Source organism: Corythoichthys intestinalis, chromosome 6 (genome assembly GCF_030265065.1).
Source record: "Corythoichthys intestinalis isolate RoL2023-P3 chromosome 6, ASM3026506v1, whole genome shotgun sequence".
In the NCBI taxonomy this organism is placed as follows: Eukaryota; Metazoa; Chordata; class Actinopteri; order Syngnathiformes; family Syngnathidae; genus Corythoichthys; species Corythoichthys intestinalis.
The window spans coordinates 59820766-59845973 of record NC_080400.1 but is presented as its reverse complement, the minus strand read 5'-3'; the positions used below and the strand labels follow the sequence as shown (position 1 = coordinate 59845973).

Sequence of the window (25208 nt, the reverse complement as noted above, 5' to 3'; positions counted from 1 at the left end):
AATAGGACGTATACCCCAAACGTCCCCAACTCCATTGACGCTTATGGGGGGTGCTGCCATTGACATCCATGGACGTCCAAAAATTTTCCCATTCATTTTCAATGGGAAATTTTTTTTTTCTCCCCCAAATCAACAGAAAATGACTAGATATCAATAGGACGTGTCCCCCAAATGTCCCCGATTGCATTGCTGCTTATGGAGGGTGATGCCATTGACGTCCAGGGACGTCCAAACTTCCCATACATTTCCAATGGCATTTCTTCATGTTTGTTCATTCTATTGATGCCAATGTACTTGGATTCCATTGACGCTTATGTAAGTTGACACCATTGACGTCCATGGACGTCCAAAATTTTTCCCATTCATTTTCAATGGGAAATTTTTTTTCTTCTCCCAAATCAAAAGAAAATGACTAAATATCAATAGGACGTGTCCCCCAAATGTCCCCGATTGTATTGCTGCTTATGGAGGGTGATGCCATTGACGTCCATGGACGTCCAAACTTCCCATTAATTTCTAATGGCATTTCTTCATGTTTGTTCATTCTATTGATGCCAATGTACTTGGTATCCATTGACGCTTATGTAAGTTGATACCATTGACGTCCATGGACGTCCAAAATTTTTCCCATTCATTTTCAATGGGAATTTTTTTTTTTTCCCCAAATCAACAGAAAATGACTAGATATCAATAGGACGTGTCCCCCAAATGTCCCCGATTGTATTGCTGCTTATGGAGGGTGATGCCATTGACGTCCATGGACGTCCAAACTTCCCATTAATTTCTAATGGCATTTCTTCATGTTTGTTCATTCTATTGATGCCAATGTACTTGGTATCCATTGACGCTTATGTAAGTTGATACCATTGACGTCCATGGACGTCCAAAATTTTTCCCATTCATTTTCAATGGGAATTTTTTTTTTTTCCCCAAATCAACAAAAAATGACCAGATATCAATAGGACGTGTACCCCAAATGTCCCCGATTGTATTGCTGCTTATGGAGGGTGATGCCATTGACGTCCATGGACGTCCAAACTTCCCATTAATTTCTAATGGCATTTCTTCATGTTTGTTCATTCTATTGATGCCAATGTACTTGGTATCCATTGACGCTTATGTAAGTTGATACCATTGACGTCCATGGACGTCCAAAATTTTTCCCATTCATTTTCAATGGGAATTTTTTTTTTTTGCCCAAATCAACAAAAAATGACCATATATCAATAGGACGTGTACCCCAAATGTCCCCGATTGTATTGCTGCTTATGGAGGGTGATGCCATTGAGGTCTATGGACGTCCAAACTTCCCATTAATTTCTAATGGCATTTCTTCATGTTTGTTCATTCTATTGATGCCAATGTACTTGGTATCCATTGACGCTTATGTAAGTTGATACAATTGACGTCCATGGACGTCCAAAATTTTTCCCATTCATTTTCAATGGGAATTTTTTTTTTTTCCCCAAATCAACAAAAAATGACCAGATATCAATAGGACGTGTCCCCCAAATGTCCCCGATTGTATTGCTGCTTATGGAGGGTGATGCCATTGACGTCCATGGACGTCCAAACTTCCCATTAATTTCTAATGGCATTTCTTCATGTTTGTTCATTCTATTGATGCCAATGTACTTGGTATCCATTGACGCTTATGTAAGTTGATACCATTGACGTCCATGGACGTCCAAAATTTTTCCCATTCATTTTCAATGGGAATTTTTTTTTTTTGCCCAAATCAACAAAAAATGACCAGATATCAATAGGACATGTACCCCAAATGTCCCCAATTACAATGATGCTTATGGAGGGTGCTGCCATTGACGGCCATGGACGTCCAACTCTCCCAATCTTTTCTAATGGCATTTCTTCATGTTTGTTCATTCTATTGATGCCAATGTACTTGGTATCCATTGACGCTTATGTAAGTTGATACCATTGACGTCCATGGACGTCCAAAATTTTTCCCATTCATTTTCAATGGGAATTTTTTTTTTTTGCCCAAATCAACAAAAAATGACCATATATCAATAGGACGTGTACCCCAAATGTCCCCGATTGTATTGCTGCTTATGGAGGGTGATGCCATTGAGGTCTATGGACGTCCAAACTTCCCATTAATTTCTAATGGCATTTCTTCATGTTTGTTCATTCTATTGATGCCAATGTACTTGGTATCCATTGACGCTTATGTAAGTTGATACAATTGACGTCCATGGACGTCCAAAATTTTTCCCATTCATTTTCAATGGGAATTTTTTTTTTTTCCCCAAATCAACAAAAAATGACCAGATATCAATAGGACGTGTCCCCCAAATGTCCCCGATTGTATTGCTGCTTATGGAGGGTGATGCCATTGACGTCCATGGACGTCCAAACTTCCCATTAATTTCTAATGGCATTTCTTCATGTTTGTTCATTCTATTGATGCCAATGTACTTGGTATCCATTGACGCTTATGTAAGTTGATACCATTGACGTCCATGGACGTCCAAAATTTTTCCCATTCATTTTCAATGGGAATTTTTTTTTTTTGCCCAAATCAACAAAAAATGACCAGATATCAATAGGACGTGTACCCCAAATGTCCCCAATTACAATGATGCTTATGGAGGGTGCTGCCATTGACGGCCATGGACGTCCAACTCTCCCAATCTTTTCTAATAGCTTTTACTTTGTTTAGTGCCATTGACTGGCATTATGGTCCATTCTATTGATAGACCTGAGTGGGGCTAAGATTTGTATCTCCACAGAGGAAAGACCAAGGTGTAATTTCTCCCGAAATTGCAGTTTCTAGTTATTACCTTGGTCTTTCTGAAAGAAAGAACAAGGTATTGTTATTGTGCAACTTTATTGTACTTATTATTTATTCATCTTATTCTCCGCGTTTTTTTGAGCCAACGCACAGCCCAAACCGTAGCACCGATCGGCACAGTTCAAGTATCGGCACGACCGGAATTTTCGCGTGACGATGGGAATTTTTCAAACCGCCACGAAAAATTTTCCGTTCGCCCGTAAACGGCAATTTTCCGAAAAACAAAAAAAGTTTCAAAATGTATCTAGTCCTACAATTTTTGACCAAATCACATAATTTGGGCATCAAAAATTCCGGGACGGTGAGGGGCATAAAAGTTGTATACAGAATTTGGCAAAAATTTACGGTTCCCCGGAAATTTGCCAAAAACTTTCCTATTCATTTTGAATGGAAAAAAAACGCGCGCTTCACAGCCCGAACCGTTAGACCGATCGGCACCGTTCAAGTATCGGCACGACCGGAATTTTCGCGTGACACAGGAAACTTTACAAATGGCCCCGAAAATTTTTCCGTTCGTCCGTAAACGGCAATTTTCCGTGAAAAAAAAAAAAGTTTCAAAATGTATCTAGTCCTACAATTTTTGACCAAATCACATAATTTGGGCATCAAAAATTCCGGGACGGTGAGGGGCATAAAAGTTGTATACAGAATTTGGAAAAAAATTACGCTTCCTCGGAAATTTGCCAAAAACTATCCCATTCATTTCGAATGGGAAAAGTCCCATTCACTTCCAATGGGATTTCCAATGGAATTTACATTGCATTGATGCCATTGACGGCCATGCATGTCGAATCTACTGATGCCAATGTACTTGGATTCAATTGACTATATGAATGTCGATGCCATTGACGGCCATGGACGTCCAAAATTTTTCCCATTCATTTTCAATGGGGAAAAAACAAAATTTCCCCAAATCAACAGAAAATGACCAGATATCAATAGGACGTGTCCCCCAAACTTCCCCAATTCCATTGACGCTTATGAAGGGTGCCGCCATTGACTTCCATGGACGTCCAAAATTTTTCCCATTCATTTTCAATGGGGAAAAAACTACATTTCTCCAAATCAACAGAAAATGACCAGATATCAATAGGACGTATATCCCAAACGTCCCCAATTCCATTGACGCTTATGGGGGGTGCTGCCATTGACGTCCATGGACGTCCAAAATTTTACCCATTCATTTTCAATGGGAAATTTTTTTTTTTCCCCAAATCAACAGAAAATGACTAGATATCAATAGGACCTGTCCCCCAAATGTCCCCGATTGCATTGCTGCTTATGGAGGGTGATGCCATTGACGTCCAGGGACGTCCAAACTTCCCATTCATTTCCAATGGCATTTCTTCATGTTTGTTCATTCTATTGATGCCAATGTACTTGGATTCCATTGACGCTTATGTAAGTTGATACCATTGACGTCCATGGACGTCCAAAATTTTTCCCATTCATTTTCAATGGGAAATTTTTTTTTTTCCCCAAATCAACAGAAAATGACTAGATATCATTAGGACGTGTCCCCCAAATGTCCCCGATTGCATTGCCGCTTATGGGGGGTGATGCCATTGACGTCCATGGACGTCCAAACTTCCCATTCATTTCCAAAGGCATTTCTTCATGTTTGTTCATTCTATTGATGCCAATGTACTTGGATTCCATTGACGCTTATGTAAGTTGATACCATTGACGTCCATGGACGTCCAAAATTTTTCCCATTCATTTTCAATGGGATTTTTTTTTTTTTCCCAAATCAACAGAAAATGACTAGATATCATTAGGACGTGTCCCCCAAATGTCCCCGATTGCATTGCCGCTTATGGAGGGTGATGCCATTGACGTTCATGGACGTCCAAACTTCCCATTCATTTCCAATGGCATTTCTTCATGTTTGTTCATTTTATTGATGCCAATGTACTTGGATTCCATTGACGCTTATGTAAGTTGATACCATTGACGTCCATGGACGTCCAAAATTTTTCCCATTCATTTTCAATGGGAAATTTTTTTTTTTTTCCCAAATCAACAGAAAATGACTAGATATCAATAGAACGTGTCCCCCAAACTTCCCCGATTCCATTAACAATTATGGAGGGTGCTGCCATTGACGGACATGGACGTCCAATTCTCCCAATCTTTTCTCATGGCTTTTACTTTGTTTAGTGCCATTGACTGGCATTATGGTCCATTCTATTGATAGACCTGAGTGGGGCTAAGATCTGTATCTCCACAGAGGAAAGACCAAGGTGTGTAATTTCTCCCGAAATTGCAGTTTCTAGTTATTATTATTATTATTCAATAATTCTCCGCGTTTTTTTGAGCCAACGCACAGCCCAAACCGTAGCACCGATCGGCACCGTTGAAGTATCGGCACGACCGGATTTTTCGCGTGACGATGGGAATTTTTCAAACCGCCACGAAAAATTTTCCGTTCGCCCGTAAACGGCAATTTTCCGAAAAATAAAAAAAGTTTCAAAATGTATCTAGTCCTACAATTTTTGACCAAATCACATAATTTGGGCATCAAAAATTCCGGGACGTTGAGGGGCATAAAAGTTGTATACAGAATTTGGCAAAAATTTACGGTTCCCCGGAAATTTGCCAAAAACTTTCCTATTCATTTTGAATGGAAAAAAAACGCGCGCTTCACAGCCCCGAACCGTTAGACCGATCGGCACCGTTCAAGTATCGGCACGACCGGAATTTTCGCGTGACACAGGAAACTTTACAAATGGCCCCGAAAATTTTTCCGTTCGTCCGTAAACGGCAATTTTCCATGAAAAAAAAAAAAGTTTCAAAATGTATCTAGTCCTACAATTTTTGACCAAATCACATAATTTGGGCATCAAAAATTCCGGGACGGTGAGGGGCATAAAAGTTGTATACAGAATTTGGAAAAAAATTACGCTTCCTCGGAAATTTGCCAAAAACTATCCCATTCATTTCGAATGGGAAAAGTCCCATTCACTTCCAATGGGATTTCCATAGAATTTACATTGCATTGATGCCATTGACGGCCATGCATGTCGAATCTACTGATGCCAATGTACTTGGATTCAATTGACTATATGGATGTCGATGCCATTGACTGCCACGGACGTCCAAAATTTTTCCCATTCATTTTCAATGGGGAAAAAACAAAATTTCCCCAAATAAACAGAAAATGGCCAGATATCAATAGGACGTGTCCCCCAAACTTCCCCAATTCCATTGACGCTTATGGGGGGTGCTGCCATTGACTTCCATGGACGTCCAAAATTTTCCCCATTCATTTTCAATGGGGAAAAAACTAAATTTCTCCAAATCGACAGAAAATGACCAGATATCAATAGGACGTATACCCCAAACGTCCCCAACTCCATTGACGCTTATGGGGGGTGCTGCCATTGACATCCATGGACGTCCAAAATTTTTCCCATTCATTTTCAATGGGGAAAAAACTAAATTTCTCCAAATCGACAGAAAATGACCAGATATCAATAGGACGTATACCCCAAACGTCCCCAACTCCATTGACGCTTATGGGGGGTGCTGCCATTGACATCCATGGACGTCCAAAAATTTTCCCATTCATTTTCAATGGGAAATTTTTTTTTTCTCCCCCAAATCAACAGAAAATGACTAGATATCAATAGGACGTGTCCCCCAAATGTCCCCGATTGCATTGCTGCTTATGGAGGGTGATGCCATTGACGTCCAGGGACGTCCAAACTTCCCATACATTTCCAATGGCATTTCTTCATGTTTGTTCATTCTATTGATGCCAATGTACTTGGATTCCATTGACGCTTATGTAAGTTGACACCATTGACGTCCATGGACGTCCAAAATTTTTCCCATTCATTTTCAATGGGAAATTTTTTTTCTTCTCCCAAATCAAAAGAAAATGACTAAATATCAATAGGACGTGTCCCCCAAATGTCCCCGATTGTATTGCTGCTTATGGAGGGTGATGCCATTGACGTCCATGGACGTCCAAACTTCCCATTAATTTCTAATGGCATTTCTTCATGTTTGTTCATTCTATTGATGCCAATGTACTTGGTATCCATTGACGCTTATGTAAGTTGATACCATTGACGTCCATGGACGTCCAAAATTTTTCCCATTCATTTTCAATGGGAATTTTTTTTTTTTCCCCAAATCAACAGAAAATGACTAGATATCAATAGGACGTGTCCCCCAAATGTCCCCGATTGTATTGCTGCTTAAGGAGGGTGATGCCATTGACGTCCATGGACGTCCAAACTTCCCATTAATTTCTAATGGCATTTCTTCATGTTTGTTCATTCTATTGATGCCAATGTACTTGGTATCCATTGACGCTTATGTAAGTTGATACCATTGACGTCCATGGACGTCCAAAATTTTTCCCATTCATTTTCAATGGGAATTTTTTTTTTTTCCCCAAATCAACAAAAAATGACCAGATATCAATAGGACGTGTACCCCAAATGTCCCCGATTGTATTGCTGCTTATGGAGGGTGATGCCATTGACGTCCATGGACGTCCAAACTTCCCATTAATTTCTAATGGCATTTCTTCATGTTTGTTCATTCTATTGATGCCAATGTACTTGGTATCCATTGACGCTTATGTAAGTTGATACCATTGACGTCCATGGACGTCCAAAATTTTTCCCATTCATTTTCAATGGGAATTTTTTTTTTTTGCCCAAATCAACAAAAAATGACCATATATCAATAGGACGTGTACCCCAAATGTCCCCGATTGTATTGCTGCTTATGGAGGGTGATGCCATTGAGGTCTATGGACGTCCAAACTTCCCATTAATTTCTAATGGCATTTCTTCATGTTTGTTCATTCTATTGATGCCAATGTACTTGGTATCCATTGACGCTTATGTAAGTTGATACAATTGACGTCCATGGACGTCCAAAATTTTTCCCATTCATTTTCAATGGGAATTTTTTTTTTTTCCCCAAATCAACAAAAAATGACCAGATATCAATAGGACGTGTCCCCCAAATGTCCCCGATTGTATTGCTGCTTATGGAGGGTGATGCCATTGACGTCCATGGACGTCCAAACTTCCCATTAATTTCTAATGGCATTTCTTCATGTTTGTTCATTCTATTGATGCCAATGTACTTGGTATCCATTGACGCTTATGTAAGTTGATACCATTGACGTCCATGGACGTCCAAAATTTTTCCCATTCATTTTCAATGGGAATTTTTTTTTTTTGCCCAAATCAACAAAAAATGACCAGATATCAATAGGACATGTACCCCAAATGTCCCCAATTACAATGATGCTTATGGAGGGTGCTGCCATTGACGGCCATGGACGTCCAACTCTCCCAATCTTTTCTAATGGCATTTCTTCATGTTTGTTCATTCTATTGATGCCAATGTACTTGGTATCCATTGACGCTTATGTAAGTTGATACCATTGACGTCCATGGACGTCCAAAATTTTTCCCATTCATTTTCAATGGGAATTTTTTTTTTTTGCCCAAATCAACAAAAAATGACCATATATCAATAGGACGTGTACCCCAAATGTCCCCGATTGTATTGCTGCTTATGGAGGGTGATGCCATTGAGGTCTATGGACGTCCAAACTTCCCATTAATTTCTAATGGCATTTCTTCATGTTTGTTCATTCTATTGATGCCAATGTACTTGGTATCCATTGACGCTTATGTAAGTTGATACAATTGACGTCCATGGACGTCCAAAATTTTTCCCATTCATTTTCAATGGGAATTTTTTTTTTTTCCCCAAATCAACAAAAAATGACCAGATATCAATAGGACGTGTCCCCCAAATGTCCCCGATTGTATTGCTGCTTATGGAGGGTGATGCCATTGACGTCCATGGACGTCCAAACTTCCCATTAATTTCTAATGGCATTTCTTCATGTTTGTTCATTCTATTGATGCCAATGTACTTGGTATCCATTGACGCTTATGTAAGTTGATACCATTGACGTCCATGGACGTCCAAAATTTTTCCCATTCATTTTCAATGGGAATTTTTTTTTTTTGCCCAAATCAACAAAAAATGACCAGATATCAATAGGACGTGTACCCCAAATGTCCCCAATTACAATGATGCTTATGGAGGGTGCTGCCATTGACGGCCATGGACGTCCAACTCTCCCAATCTTTTCTAATAGCTTTTACTTTGTTTAGTGCCATTGACTGGCATTATGGTCCATTCTATTGATAGACCTGAGTGGGGCTAAGATTTGTATCTCCACAGAGGAAAGACCAAGGTGTAATTTCTCCCGAAATTGCAGTTTCTAGTTATTATTATTATTATTATTCAATAATTCTCCGCGTTTTTTTGAGCCAACGCACAGCCCAAACCGTAGCACCGATCGGCACCGTTGAAGTATCGGCACGACCGGATTTTTCGCGTGACGATGGGAATTTTTCAAACCGCCACGAAAAATTTTCCGTTCGCCCGTAAACGGCAATTTTCCGAAAAATAAAAAAAGTTTCAAAATGTATCTAGTCCTACAATTTTTGACCAAATCACATAATTTGGGCATCAAAAATTCCGGGACGTTGAGGGGCATAAAAGTTGTATACAGAATTTGGCAAAAATTTACGGTTCCCCGGAAATTTGCCAAAAACTTTCCTATTCATTTTGAATGGAAAAAAAACGCGCGCTTCACAGCCCCGAACCGTTAGACCGATCGGCACCGTTCAAGTATCGGCACGACCGGAATTTTCGCGTGACACAGGAAACTTTACAAATGGCCCCGAAAATTTTTCCGTTCGTCCGTAAACGGCAATTTTCCATGAAAAAAAAAAAAGTTTCAAAATGTATCTAGTCCTACAATTTTTGACCAAATCACATAATTTGGGCATCAAAAATTCCGGGACGGTGAGGGGCATAAAAGTTGTATACAGAATTTGGAAAAAAATTACGCTTCCTCGGAAATTTGCCAAAAACTATCCCATTCATTTCGAATGGGAAAAGTCCCATTCACTTCCAATGGGATTTCCATAGAATTTACATTGCATTGATGCCATTGACGGCCATGCATGTCGAATCTACTGATGCCAATGTACTTGGATTCAATTGACTATATGGATGTCGATGCCATTGACTGCCACGGACGTCCAAAATTTTTCCCATTCATTTTCAATGGGGAAAAAACAAAATTTCCCCAAATAAACAGAAAATGGCCAGATATCAATAGGACGTGTCCCCCAAACTTCCCCAATTCCATTGACGCTTATGGGGGGTGCTGCCATTGACTTCCATGGACGTCCAAAATTTTCCCCATTCATTTTCAATGGGGAAAAAACTAAATTTCTCCAAATCGACAGAAAATGACCAGATATCAATAGGACGTATACCCCAAACGTCCCCAACTCCATTGACGCTTATGGGGGGTGCTGCCATTGACATCCATGGACGTCCAAAATTTTTCCCATTCATTTTCAATGGGGAAAAAACTAAATTTCTCCAAATCGACAGAAAATGACCAGATATCAATAGGACGTATACCCCAAACGTCCCCAACTCCATTGACGCTTATGGGGGGTGCTGCCATTGACATCCATGGACGTCCAAAAATTTTCCCATTCATTTTCAATGGGAAATTTTTTTTTTCTCCCCCAAATCAACAGAAAATGACTAGATATCAATAGGACGTGTCCCCCAAATGTCCCCGATTGCATTGCTGCTTATGGAGGGTGATGCCATTGACGTCCAGGGACGTCCAAACTTCCCATACATTTCCAATGGCATTTCTTCATGTTTGTTCATTCTATTGATGCCAATGTACTTGGATTCCATTGACGCTTATGTAAGTTGACACCATTGACGTCCATGGACGTCCAAAATTTTTCCCATTCATTTTCAATGGGAAATTTTTTTTCTTCTCCCAAATCAAAAGAAAATGACTAAATATCAATAGGACGTGTCCCCCAAATGTCCCCGATTGTATTGCTGCTTATGGAGGGTGATGCCATTGACGTCCATGGACGTCCAAACTTCCCATTAATTTCTAATGGCATTTCTTCATGTTTGTTCATTCTATTGATGCCAATGTACTTGGTATCCATTGACGCTTATGTAAGTTGATACCATTGACGTCCATGGACGTCCAAAATTTTTCCCATTCATTTTCAATGGGAATTTTTTTTTTTTCCCCAAATCAACAGAAAATGACTAGATATCAATAGGACGTGTCCCCCAAATGTCCCCGATTGTATTGCTGCTTAAGGAGGGTGATGCCATTGACGTCCATGGACGTCCAAACTTCCCATTAATTTCTAATGGCATTTCTTCATGTTTGTTCATTCTATTGATGCCAATGTACTTGGTATCCATTGACGCTTATGTAAGTTGATACCATTGACGTCCATGGACGTCCAAAATTTTTCCCATTCATTTTCAATGGGAATTTTTTTTTTTTCCCCAAATCAACAAAAAATGACCAGATATCAATAGGACGTGTACCCCAAATGTCCCCGATTGTATTGCTGCTTATGGAGGGTGATGCCATTGACGTCCATGGACGTCCAAACTTCCCATTAATTTCTAATGGCATTTCTTCATGTTTGTTCATTCTATTGATGCCAATGTACTTGGTATCCATTGACGCTTATGTAAGTTGATACCATTGACGTCCATGGACGTCCAAAATTTTTCCCATTCATTTTCAATGGGAATTTTTTTTTTTTGCCCAAATCAACAAAAAATGACCATATATCAATAGGACGTGTACCCCAAATGTCCCCGATTGTATTGCTGCTTATGGAGGGTGATGCCATTGAGGTCTATGGACGTCCAAACTTCCCATTAATTTCTAATGGCATTTCTTCATGTTTGTTCATTCTATTGATGCCAATGTACTTGGTATCCATTGACGCTTATGTAAGTTGATACAATTGACGTCCATGGACGTCCAAAATTTTTCCCATTCATTTTCAATGGGAATTTTTTTTTTTTCCCCAAATCAACAAAAAATGACCAGATATCAATAGGACGTGTCCCCCAAATGTCCCCGATTGTATTGCTGCTTATGGAGGGTGATGCCATTGACGTCCATGGACGTCCAAACTTCCCATTAATTTCTAATGGCATTTCTTCATGTTTGTTCATTCTATTGATGCCAATGTACTTGGTATCCATTGACGCTTATGTAAGTTGATACCATTGACGTCCATGGACGTCCAAAATTTTTCCCATTCATTTTCAATGGGAATTTTTTTTTTTTGCCCAAATCAACAAAAAATGACCAGATATCAATAGGACATGTACCCCAAATGTCCCCAATTACAATGATGCTTATGGAGGGTGCTGCCATTGACGGCCATGGACGTCCAACTCTCCCAATCTTTTCTAATGGCATTTCTTCATGTTTGTTCATTCTATTGATGCCAATGTACTTGGTATCCATTGACGCTTATGTAAGTTGATACCATTGACGTCCATGGACGTCCAAAATTTTTCCCATTCATTTTCAATGGGAATTTTTTTTTTTTGCCCAAATCAACAAAAAATGACCATATATCAATAGGACGTGTACCCCAAATGTCCCCGATTGTATTGCTGCTTATGGAGGGTGATGCCATTGACGTCTATGGACGTCCAAACTTCCCATTAATTTCTAATGGCATTTCTTCATGTTTGTTCATTCTATTGATGCCAATGTACTTGGTATCCATTGACGCTTATGTAAGTTGATACAATTGACGTCCATGGACGTCCAAAATTTTTCCCATTCATTTTCAATGGGAATTTTTTTTTTTTCCCCAAATCAACAAAAAATGACCAGATATCAATAGGACGTGTCCCCCAAATGTCCCCGATTGTATTGCTGCTTATGGAGGGTGATGCCATTGACGTCCATGGACGTCCAAACTTCCCATTAATTTCTAATGGCATTTCTTCATGTTTGTTCATTCTATTGATGCCAATGTACTTGGTATCCATTGACGCTTATGTAAGTTGATACCATTGACGTCCATGGACGTCCAAAATTTTTCCCATTCATTTTCAATGGGAATTTTTTTTTTTTGCCCAAATCAACAAAAAATGACCAGATATCAATAGGACGTGTACCCCAAATGTCCCCAATTACAATGATGCTTATGGAGGGTGCTGCCATTGACGGCCATGGACGTCCAACTCTCCCAATCTTTTCTAATAGCTTTTACTTTGTTTAGTGCCATTGACTGGCATTATGGTCCATTCTATTGATAGACCTGAGTGGGGCTAAGATTTGTATCTCCACAGAGGAAAGACCAAGGTGTAATTTCTCCCGAAATTGCAGTTTCTAGTAATAATAATAAAGTTGTAGAATAACATAACCTTGTTCTTTCTTTCAGAAAGACCAAGGTAATAACTAGAAACTGCAATTTCGGGAGAAATTACACACCTTGGTCTTTCCTCTGTGGAGATACAGATCTTAGCCCCACTCAGGTCTATCAATAGAATGGATCATAATGCCAGTCATTGGCAAAAAACAAAGTAATAGCCGTTAGAAATGAATGGGAGAATTGGACGTCCATGGACGTCAATGGCGGCACCTTTCATAATTGTTAATGGAATCGGGGAAGTTTGGGGGACACGTCCTAATGATATGTAGTCATTTTCTGTTGATTTGGGGAAAAAAAAAAATTTCCCATTGAAAATGAATGGGAAAAATTTTGGACGTCCATGGACGTCAATGGTATCAACTTACATAAGCGTCAATGGAATCCAAGTACATTGGCATCAATAAAATGAACAAACATGAAGAAATGCCATTGGAAATGAATGGGAAGTTTGGACGTCCATGGACGTCAATGGCATCACCCTCCATAAGAGGCAATGCAATCGGGGACATTTGGGCGACACGTCCTATTGATATCTAGTCATTTTCTGTTGATTTGGGGAAAAAAAAAAATTTCCCATTGAAAATGAATGGGAAAAATTTTGGACGTCCATGGACGCCAATGGTATCAACTTACATAAGCGTCAATGGAATCCAAGTACATTGGCATCAATAGAATGAAAAAACATGAAGAAATGCCATTGGAAATGAATGGGAAGTTTGGACGTCCATGGACGTCAATGGCATCACCCTCCATAAGCGGCAATGCAATCGGGGACATTTGGGGGACACGTCCTAATGATATCTAGTCATTTTCTGTTGATTTGGGGAAAAAAAAAAAAATTCCCATTGAAAATGAATGGGAAAAATTTTGGACGTCCATGGACGTCAATGGCAGCACCCTCCATAAGCGTCAATGGATTTGGGGACGTTTGGGGTATACGTCCTATTAATATCTGGTCATTTTCTGTTGATTTGGGGAAATTTAGTTTTTTCCCCATTGAAAATGAATGGGAAAAATTTTGGACGTCCAAGGACGTCAATGGCAGCACCCCCTATAAGCGTCAATGGAGTTGGGGACATTTGGGGGACACATCCTATTGATATCTGGTCATTTTCTGTTGATTTGGGGAAGTGTAGTTTTTTCCCCATTGAAAATGAATGGGAAAAATTTTGGACGTCCATGGCCGTCAATGGCATCGACATTCATATAGTCAATTGAATCCAAGTACATTGGCATCAATAGATTCGACATGCATGGCCGTCAATGGCATCAATACAATGTAAATTCCATTGGAAATCCCATTGGAAGTGAATGGGAACTTTTCCCATTCGAAATGAATGGGATAGTTTTTGGCAAATTTCCGAGGAAGCGTAATTTTTTTCCAAATTCTGTATACAACTTTTATGCCCCTCACCGTCCCGGAATTTTTGATGCCCAAATTATGTGATTTGGTCAAAAATTGTAGGACTAGATACATTTTGAAACTTTTTTTTTTTCACGGAAAATTGCCGTTTACGGACGAACGGAAAAATTTTCGGGGCCATTTGTAAAGTTTCCTGTGTCACGCGAAAATTCCGGTCGTGCCGATACTTGAACGGTGCCGATCGGTCTAACGGTTCGGGCTGTGAAGCGCGCGTTTTTTTTCCATTCAAAATGAATAGGAAAGTTTTTGGCAAATTTCCGGGGAACCGTAAATTTTTGCCAAATTCTGTATACAACTTTTATGCCCCTCACCGTCCCGGAATTTTTGATGCCCAAATTATGTGATTTGGTCAAAAATTGTAGGACTAGATACATTTTGAAACTTTTTTTTTTTTTCGGAAAATTGCCGTTTACGGGCGAACGGAAAATTTTTCGGGGCCGTTTGAAAAATTCCCATCGTTGCGCGAAAATTCCGGTCGTGCCGATACTTGAACGGTACCGATCGGAGGTACGGTTCGGGCTGTGCGGCGCGCCGAAAAAAACGTCAACAATTATTGACCTATAATAATAATAAAAAAAAGTACAATAAAGTTGTACAACAACATAACCTTGTTCTTTCCTTCAGAAAGACCAAGGTAATAATAATAATAACTAGAAACTGCAATTTCGGGAGAAATTACACACCTTGGTCTTTCCTCTGTGGAGATACAGATCTTAGCCCCACTCAGGTCTATCAATAGAATGGATCATAATGCCAGTCATTGGCAAAAAACAAAGTAAAAGCCCTTAGAAATGAATGGGAGAATTGGACGTCCGTGGACGTCAATGGCGGCACCTTTCATAATTGTTAATGAAATCGGGGAAGTTTGGGGGACACGTCCTAATGATATCTAGTCATTTTCTGTTGATTTGGGAAAAAAAAAAAAATTCCCATTGAAAATGAATGGGAAAAATTTTGGACGTCCATGGACGTCAATGGTATCAACTTACATAAGCGTCAATGGAATCCAAGTACATTGGCATCAATAAAATGAACAAACATGAAGAAATGCTATTGGAAATGAATGGGAAGTTTGGACGTCCATGAACGTCAATGGCATCACCCTCCATAAGCGGCAATGCAATCGGGGACATTTGGGGGACACATCCTAATGATATCTAGTCATTTTCTGTTGATTTGGGAAAAAAAAAAAAAATCCCATTGAAAATGAATGGGAAAAATTTTGGACGTCCATGGACGTCAATGGTATCAACTTACATAAGCGTCAATGGAATCCAAGTACATTGGCATCAATAGAATGAACAAACATGAAGAAATGTCTTTGGAAATGAATGGGAAGTTTGGACGTCCATGGACGTCAATGGCATCACCCCCCATAAGCGGCAATGCAATCGGGGACATTTGGGGGACACGTCCTAATGATATCTAATCTTTTTCTGTTGATTTGGGGAAAAAAAAAATTTCCCATTGAAAATGAATGGGAAAAATTTTGGACGTCCATGGACGTCAATGGTATCAACTTACATAAGCGTCAATGGAATCCAAGTACATTGGCATCAATAGAATGAACAAACATGAAGAAATGCCATTGGAAATGAATGGAAATTTTGGACGTCCGTGGACGTCAATGGCATCACCCTCCATAAGCAGCAATGCAATCGGGCACATTTGGGGGAAACGTCCTATTGATATCTAGTCATTTTCTGTTGATTTTGGGAAAAAAAAAAAATTCCCATTGAAAATGAATGGGAAAAATTTTGGACGTCCATGGACGTCAATGGTATCAACTTACATAAGCGTCAATGGAATCCAAGTACATTGGCATCAAAAGAATGAACAAACATGAAGAAATGCCATTGGAAATGAATGGGAAGTTTGGACGTCCATGAACGTCAATGGCATCACCCTCCATAAGCGGCAATGCAATCGGGGACATTTGGGGGACAGGTCCTATTGATATCTAGTCATTTTCTGTTGATTTGGGGAAAAAAAAAAAATTCCCATTGAAAATGAATGGGTAAAATTTTGGACGTCCATGGACGTCAATGGCAGCACCCCCCATAAGCGTCAATGGAGTTGGGGACGTTTGGGGTATACGTCCTATTGATATCTGGTCATTTTCTGTTGATTTGGAGAAATGTAGTTTTTTCCCCATTGAAAATGAATGGGAAAAATTTTGGACGTCCATGTAAGTCAATGGCGGCACCCTTCATAAGCGTCAATGGAATTGGGGAAGTTTGGGGGACACGTCCTATTGATATCTGGTCATTTTCTGTTGATTTGGGGTAATTTTGTTTTTTCCCCATTGAAAATGAATGGGAAAAATTTTGGACGTCCATGGCAGACAATGGCATCGACATCCATATAGTCAATTGAATCCAAGTACATTGGCATCAGTAGATTCGACATGCATGGCCGTCAATGGCATCAATGCAATGTAAATTCCATTGGAAATCCCATTGGAAGTGAATGGGACTTTTCCCATTCGAAATGAATGGGATAGTTTTTGGCAAATTTCCGAGGAAGCGTAATTTTTTTCCAAATTCTGTATACAACTTTTATGCCCCTCACCGTCCCGGAATTTTTGATGCCCAAATTATGTGATTTGGTCAAAAATTGTAGGACTAGATACATTTTGAAACTTTTTTTTTTTTCACGGAAAATTGCCGTTTACGGACGAACGGAAAAATTTTCGGGGCCATTTGTAAAGTTTCCTGTGTCACGCGAAAATTCCGGTCGTGCCGATACTTGAACGGTGCCGATCGGTGTAACGGTTCGGGCTGTGCAGCGTGCGTTTTTTTTTCATTCAAAATGAATTGGAAAGTTTTTGGCAAATTTCCGGGGAACCGTAAATTTTTGCCAAATTCTGTATACAACTTTTATGCCCCTCACCGTCCCGGAATTTTTGATACCCAAATTACGTGATTTGGTCAAAAATTGTAGGACTAGATACATTTTTAAACTTTTTTTTTTTTTCGGAAAATTGCCGTTTACGGGCGAACGGAAAATTTTTCGGGGCCGTTTGAAAAATTCCCATCGTCGCGCGAAAATTCCGGTCGTGCCGATACTTGAACGGTACCGATCGGAGCTACGGTTTGGGCTGCGCGGCGCGCCGAAAAAAACGTCAACAATTATTGAATAATAATAATAAAGAAAAAGTACAATAAAGTTGTACAACAACATAACCTTGTTCTTTCCCTTGGAAAGACCAAGGTAATAAAAAGTACAATAAAGTTGTACAACAACATAACCTTGTTCTTTCCCTTGGAAAGACCAAGGTAATAAAGAATAATAATAAAGAAGTACAATAAAGTTGTACAACAACATAACCTTGTTCTTTCCCTTGGAAAGACCAAGGTAATAAAGTTGTAGAATAACATAACCTTGTTCTTTCTTTCAGAAAGACCAAGGTAATAAAGTTGTAGAATAACATAACCTTGTTCTTTCCTTTCCTTCCGTTTCATTCTCTGGACAGGAGCATAGTAAATAGTCTCCTTCCTTTTGCCATCGCCTTGCGCTATATCGTGGTATCCTTTCACACCGGGCTACCGCAATCATAAAAAGGCCTAATTCGCGCCTTCGGCTTCTAATTCAGTTCTACATCTAATTCAAAATTGTACCGTTTTCATTCAATGAAGAATTCTCCCATCTTTCACCTTTTTAGTCACTCGTATTACGTATTTATTTACTGTATGACGTTATCAAATGTACTGTATTTTCGTTTGTACTGTTATTTGTTCAGATGCTGGAAAAGCTGCGGGATCGGTGGAACATCATTGGCATTTGGGAAGAACTTGAAAAGCAAAAAAAAGTGATAACTGAGCCTCGTGGTGGTGGCAAGGGTGATTTTGATGGACTACTCCAGGCTTACTACAACGCGATTAAATCCTGTGTGGAAAGAGGTGTTTTTTTTTTTTTTTTTCTATACCTATAATGATACCTCAAGTGCAAATCTAACATTCAGCTACAGTATATATTTGTGTTGTACACCACAGAAAATCATATATTCACACGAACGCACACACACAGTGCTACAACTCTTGAGCGCTGCAGTCGATGCCTAAGTAAAATGCACCTTAACAGCCTTCATATGAAGACTGGCATCCCTCTCACAACTAACAAACATTTTACATTTTGTGACCAACATTCTAACCATCAATAACAATCCATCAATTTAATGAGTGCAGGAAATAAGTCCGATTGATTTTTTTCCCTCTATAAATTTCCTGTATTTCTCTCCTGGCTGTGTTGCCATGTTGCTTGTGTTTCTCTGCTGCTCCGATGCCAAGATGGTGCTCTGCTGATGGCTGTGTATCGGGGTAAAGTCAGTGAAGGACTAGACTTCGCAGATGACAATGCTAGAGCAGTGGTCAGCATTGGAATCCCCTTCCCAAATATTAAAGACCTCCAGGTATGTAGGGTGATTTCTCATCTAATCAAATGAAGTGGAGGTAAATATCAAAACATTTTAACAAGGGATACGATACAGTTAGTAAGTCAAGATTTTTTATTCATTTTAAGGGTGCACTTCAATATTTTTACATTATTTTTCATGACATTGGATGCCATTTAATCATGACAATTGGCTTATAGGTGTCCAGAATGTCATTTTCTAGGGTGGACCTTTTTTTGTTCCTCTGCAAAAAATAGTGTTACTCATTACTATGCAGCTGACTGGGGCTAATTTGGTTGGGGCTAACTCTTTGCCGTTGGTGGAGAAGGTGTATTAGTTGGAAGCTCGTGGGCATTGCACATTAGGGAGACGCGGAAGGACTACAATTTTCTGAAAAATGATGCCAAGCTTCACTATTTCACAGTTATACCAACATTAAAATATTCACTCACTTAACAGTCATGTTTTCAACGGGATTCTTTGTGCGCATGTGCACAGAAAAGATTACATCAGCAGAGGCGAACTTTCGCAATGACTTCATGGTTGCAAATTCTATATTTTTACTTAAATAAAAAGTTCACTCACATGACGCCAACACACTCACATGGAGCGTGGAATTCATCGTCATCTTCCGAGTGTCGGAAGACAATCCACAGGAGATGGAGGGAGGGGGGAATTAAAGTTGGTTAGACGAAAACGGTGACTTTTGGTGGAGAACAAGCCGGCGGAAGTGCCTGCCTGCCGACTTGCCTGGAGGGGTGCATTGCGGACGAAAAACTGTTGACACACTTTAACCAAGGGCACACTTCCATTTCAACCTATCTTATTCGTGAATTAGGCAAGGTTCATACCGCAGGTGTTAATGCAAATTTGTTTTTGTCCTATCTTTTTTTTTTTTTTTTTGGCTTTCCCGTTCAGACTACCTTTGTCCATTGAGCCCGTTCATGTATTACGCATACGCACTATTTCGCAGTCCGACACGCTCTGAGCAAACTGACCTGCATGTGCAGAAGCATCAAAACAAATGAATACACATTCTGGCTCTGCACTGGTATAAAAAATTATCTGATACTTTTGGAATTTCTCACATTTCTGCATAAAATCACCATCAAATGTGATCTGATCTTTGTCAAAATCACACAGATGAAAATACAGTGTCTGCTTTAACTAAAACCACCCAAATATTGAAAGGTTTTTGTATTTTAATGAGGATAGTATGCAAACAATGAAAGAAGGGGGAGAAATAAGTGAACCCTCTGCCTAAGAAGACTTAAAAAGCCATTGAAACCAATTTTTCCCAAACTGGTTAAGTTTGGTGTGTGCCCAATCACTGATGAGTGGTTTAAAGCTGCCCTGCCCACTATAAAACACACACCTGGTAAGAATTGTCTTATTGAGAAGCATTGTCTGATGTGCATCATGGCTCGGTCAAAAGAGCTGTCTGACGACCTGCGATCAGGGTTATGATTATTGATTTGTATAAAGTTGGGAAAGGATGCAAAACCATCTCTAAAAGGCTGGATGTTCATCAGTCGACAGTCAGAGAAGTTGTCTACAAGTGGAGAGAGTTTAGCGCTGTTGCTTCCCTCCCAAGGAATGGCCGTCCACCAAAAATGACGCCAAGAGTACAGCGCAGAATACTCAGAGAGGTAGAAAAGAACCCTTGAGTGTCTGCAAAAGACTTACAGAAATCCCTGGCACAGTCCAATATTTGTATGTCAGAAGTATGAAGAAGAATGGTTTCAGAAGAACAAAATACAGGTTCTAGAGTGGCCAAGTCAAAGTCCAAACCCCATTGAGATGCTGTGGCATGACCTAAACTAAAGACAGCGATTCATGCCGGACATCCCAGGAATCTGAGTGAACTACACAGTTTTGAATGGGCCAAGATCAGTCCTGATCGATGTGCCAGACTGATCTGCAGCTACAGGAAGTGTCTGGTTGAAGTTATTGCTGCCAAAGGTGGGGCCACACAATATTGAATGTGATGGTTCACTTACTTATTTTTTCCACTTCTGTCATTGTTTGCATACTATCCTCATAAAAATGAAAACTTATAAATGTTTGGGTGGTTTTGGTTAAAGTTGACACTATTTTTTCGTCAGTGCAATTTTGACAAAGATCAGATCACATTTGATGATTTTATGCAGAAATGTGAGAAATTCCAGAACATTCAGATACAAAATGGTGACAGGTGCACCTAGTGGCTGTGGAAACAGACAAAGAAATGGGCAAATGAAAGTTTCCCCAAATTCCCTATGAAGAACAAGGAACACTATAAACTGTGCTAGCTATGACATAAACACACCGGTGGAAAAAATATGACTCCACTCGCGGCCTGTTCCCTGTAGAGCTGTTTGATTACAAATGTTGCTGTTCATTCTACCGTTATTGACATGCAATGGTAACTTTTAATAACTTTATCCTGAGAACATAGCCAACACTATTGATTGCATCGGTCATCTGTGGTTTTCATGTGTGCATATGTTGTTATTGGCATGCTAAAGGCAGAGTTATGCTTCAGCGGCAGACCTGTGCCGTCAAGAAAGACCGATTTACGACCCTCCAATGTAGCCTCTCCTGTTCCTTCTCAATTTTCTGACTTCGCTTTCTTGTCAACGCGTGTGACGTGGTGGAAATTGACTGTGATTTGTCCGCTCAGACTGTTGTTTCCGGTGTTCGGCCATACCTTACTACGCGGCGAAAGGTGCTGCACAATGCTCAGCGCGCAAGCATCCGCACGCATGCACACATCGGTTAGAAGCGGCGAGTACTCACTATTTTTGTTGATATTTAGTTTATTAGAACCTTTTCATTGCCTCAAAAATACTTTTTGCATGTATTACCCTCTCATACTCTTTACCTTTTTTTTTTTGAGTTAGCTTTGAAGCAGTTGACCTCATTAGTCACGTAGTGTATTTAAACTGTCCTTATTTGATATAACTACGTTTAAGTATTTTTCTTAAGGCATTTATTTAGTATGTTCTGCCTGTATGCATCTAAACAAAACAAGTTTAGAGCGCACGGTAGTACTTTGTGTCAATTCGACTAATGTGACGTTTTGCCGATGTAGGAGATTTTGTCAGAATACCGGTTCAGCGCGAAATCACCGCCATTGTCAAACATGATTTTGCTACACGCAAAAATGGACCAAGAGTATCAACGAAGAGCAAGTACGACTTCTACAATGTATCATCAAGACATTATGAAGATTGCCAAATGGCAAGCAATATGTGGTAGGAGATTGCTGAAAATACGGGGCTGGAGGTCAGCCAGCGATTGAATAAAAAATGGAAGAACCACCGAGACAAGTGTATGTGTGTTTTGAATTGAGTGGCCACACGAAGCGGTGAACCAGTCGGCCAGGTTTTTATCACTTTGTCGTATATTTGGTTGGTGCACTTCATCATTTATTGTGTACGTATGTTTGCTGTGAGTCTGTGACTTAGTTACGTGTCACACTTCAAGTATATGAAGAATAAAGCACAGCTTAGGTGTCAAAAGTGTTGTTTAATTTTCAACAACAGACAGTTCACACTCGATACATCATCACTGATTGAGAGCGCGTCGGTGCTTTTATGATAATGTGTGTACCATCAAGGCTTACAACGCAGTTTGGGAAGTTCCATAGCCACCAGAAATCTGCATAGGACACGGCAAAAAAATTGGGCTGTCAACAATTCTTTGCAGACCTCGGACAACACGCTGGACACAGAATGCTCGACGCCAGTTTGAAGCTAGCTGCCACAGCTTGCTGGTTTCCACACGAGGCTAGAACTCTGCGCGGCATCAAAAGTCGGACAGACCGCCTCGAAATTGTCTTTTGCGTCGCCTGCGCCTCAACATTTGTATGATCAACATTTATTCAATGTTGATGAGCTGAAGATCCACATTCAAGCGTTCTAGCTTGCATTGTTTATTTATTTTTTCTCCGTTAAACTCGAGGAAATCGACAAGCCATAACCATACAAACACAATGCCACACCCCTTTAGTGGCTTGGCGGTGAATTACAGAGCAACGTGTTCCCTCACCGCAGAACTATCGAATGCTCATTGACGTGTCACTTCGCCGTCACCGCAACGCAGAAGCATAACTCAGGCTTCAGACGGACCATTGATTCAAGCTAGCTGAGCCACGCCAGAGCCCCGAAACTAGCATGAAACTGACAAACTGCACAGAATTTGATGAAATCAACTCCACCGACTAATTAAACCCCTGCTAACTCAAAGATTAAGCCTAATTTCAAAAATTCTGAACTTCCCTTTTAAGACAAATGTATTTACAACTCGTGGAAAACAGTAACTCAAGGGTCCTTCTTGCATCTTTGTGCAGTTTGCTTAGTGTGGCTTCCAGTTATTTCGATGTTTTGTAGTCCATTGAAACAAAAAGTAGTCATTCTAGCAGTCCTTCCATGCAAACAGAAAACCACCAGGCTGCATTTACTATTTGGCTGCTAGAAATATTGGAAAAACAATGTCTGTTGTGTTGACACGCAACCTGAGCTGAGAATGTTGTCAAGGAAGTCTGTTTATTTGCTGTGGCGATATAGAAATTACACAGCCCCCAAAGGTATGGCATGAATACTATGCGGAATTGTGGCGTCCCTTAAACGGATAACGTCCTCGCGTGAACGCAGAGCTGTATTTGGGTGTTTCTTTTGATTCGTTCGGAGCGTCTCTGTGTAAACGAGCCTTCCTCTGCTACAATGAACAGGACCTCTGTGAGTCATTTGGAGGAATTGTTTATCATTCAATACATGCATAACTGGTGAAAAGACAAATGATAAAAAAATGTCTGGACAAAATGTGAGGTGTTTGGAAATTGTCCCATCCAACCTTCAGGATGGACGGGACAGTCTATCAGGAAAAGGCATCCTAGATTCTCAAACAATCTGGCCAAGCCAAGTACCGCTGCCATTGTGTCATAGTGGAAACTATTCAGGTGAAAGATGATTCCAGCAGATGCGTTTTCTGCCAAACTTGAAACATGCCAAACAGATAACGGACCACAAGGGGGTCCAATGCGGCCCGTGGGGTTGTTGTTCTTGTCAGGCACGGTTTAGTTCATTCAAACAATGCATGCGCACATGCGTTTATTTTCTCACGAGTGTCGTAAAACTGGAAGTGGTGTGACTTGTGTGAGCGTGTCATTGATGTGAAATTCACACTGAGCACCATCAAACTGAAAGTGTGAAGGCATTAGTCACACATTACAGCCCAAAAGTTTGGACACACCCCATTCGTGTGTTTTCTTCATTTTCATGATTACCGTAATTTTCTCCGCTACTTTTTTCCTTCATTTTGAATCCTGCGGCTTGTAGTCCAGAGCGGCTTATTTGCTGATTCATTATGTCACTAACTCCATTTATGTCTAGCTCGGATCTTTTACGTCCTTTCAAATGTGAGATAATTTGCCGGATAACACTAAATGACATCTGGTATAAGCATTCATTAATGCTCATGACATTGTCATGTCATAATTAATGACTAGGGTTGGACATCGTTTGAAATTGAACGATTCCCGTTTCTATTCCAGTTCCGAACGATTCTCGTTTCCGATTCTTTTAAGAGGCAGGGTAAAAAAAAAAAAAAAATGACGGGGTCAAAAATAAATTGCTTGATTTATATTAAAGTGTTAACTTTTTGATGATATTTTTAATTTTATGAACTTCTCACATGGCTAATCTTAACTTGTATATAAATATCATTCATTGAACTCAAGCAATTTTTTTCCGCGCAGCGGTCAGGGCATAGAAACATGGGATCGAAATTTAAAAATTCGAAAGATTCCGGGATCATCGGTTCCCATCGATGCTCGATGCCCAACCCTACTAATGATCTTCTTATGGCACCACTGTCAAAGTGTTACTAAATACCATTACATGCAATTAATGAAACAACTGGAACAGTAACTGAAGAAATAATTAGCGCAGAACATGAATTTTATTATGTACATCTGTTTTGCTGCAATGCATGCTAGGAGGTATGTTGGACAACAACAGTATTGACAGCACATGGCAGCAAAGGTTGACTTTCTCCCCCAAGGGAGCAGTGATGGCCAAATGAAGCTTCATGGTGGTTCATATGGTTTTATGACAGTCGTATGATGCCACTGTCAAATAAATTGTTACCGGTTAATATCTTATGGTGTAAATATCCCATAATACAGTGAGGACAGCTGTGGCTTATTGTCCAGTGCTTATCTATGAAAAAATGTCTTTTTCGTGTCAAATTTGGTGGGTGGCGGCTTATAGTCAGGTGCGGCTT

General features: G+C 40.0%; 1 protein-coding gene across 2 annotated transcripts in view; it reads left to right on the top strand.

Moving 5' to 3' along the window:
* The window catches only part of brip1 (BRCA1 interacting helicase 1), a 152716-nt gene that overhangs the window by 108572 nt on the left and 18936 nt on the right, over nucleotides 1-25208 (top strand). The window contains exons 14-15 of one of the 2 annotated variants that reach the window (XM_057838713.1): nucleotides 18291-18450; nucleotides 18838-18959. The exons of the other annotated variant lie outside the window; for it this stretch is intronic. Of the exons in view, the coding sequence (XP_057694696.1) occupies nucleotides 18291-18450; nucleotides 18838-18959 (282 nt within the window). The remainder of the gene's footprint in view (nucleotides 1-18290; nucleotides 18451-18837; nucleotides 18960-25208) is intronic. 2 annotated transcript variants of the gene reach the window in all.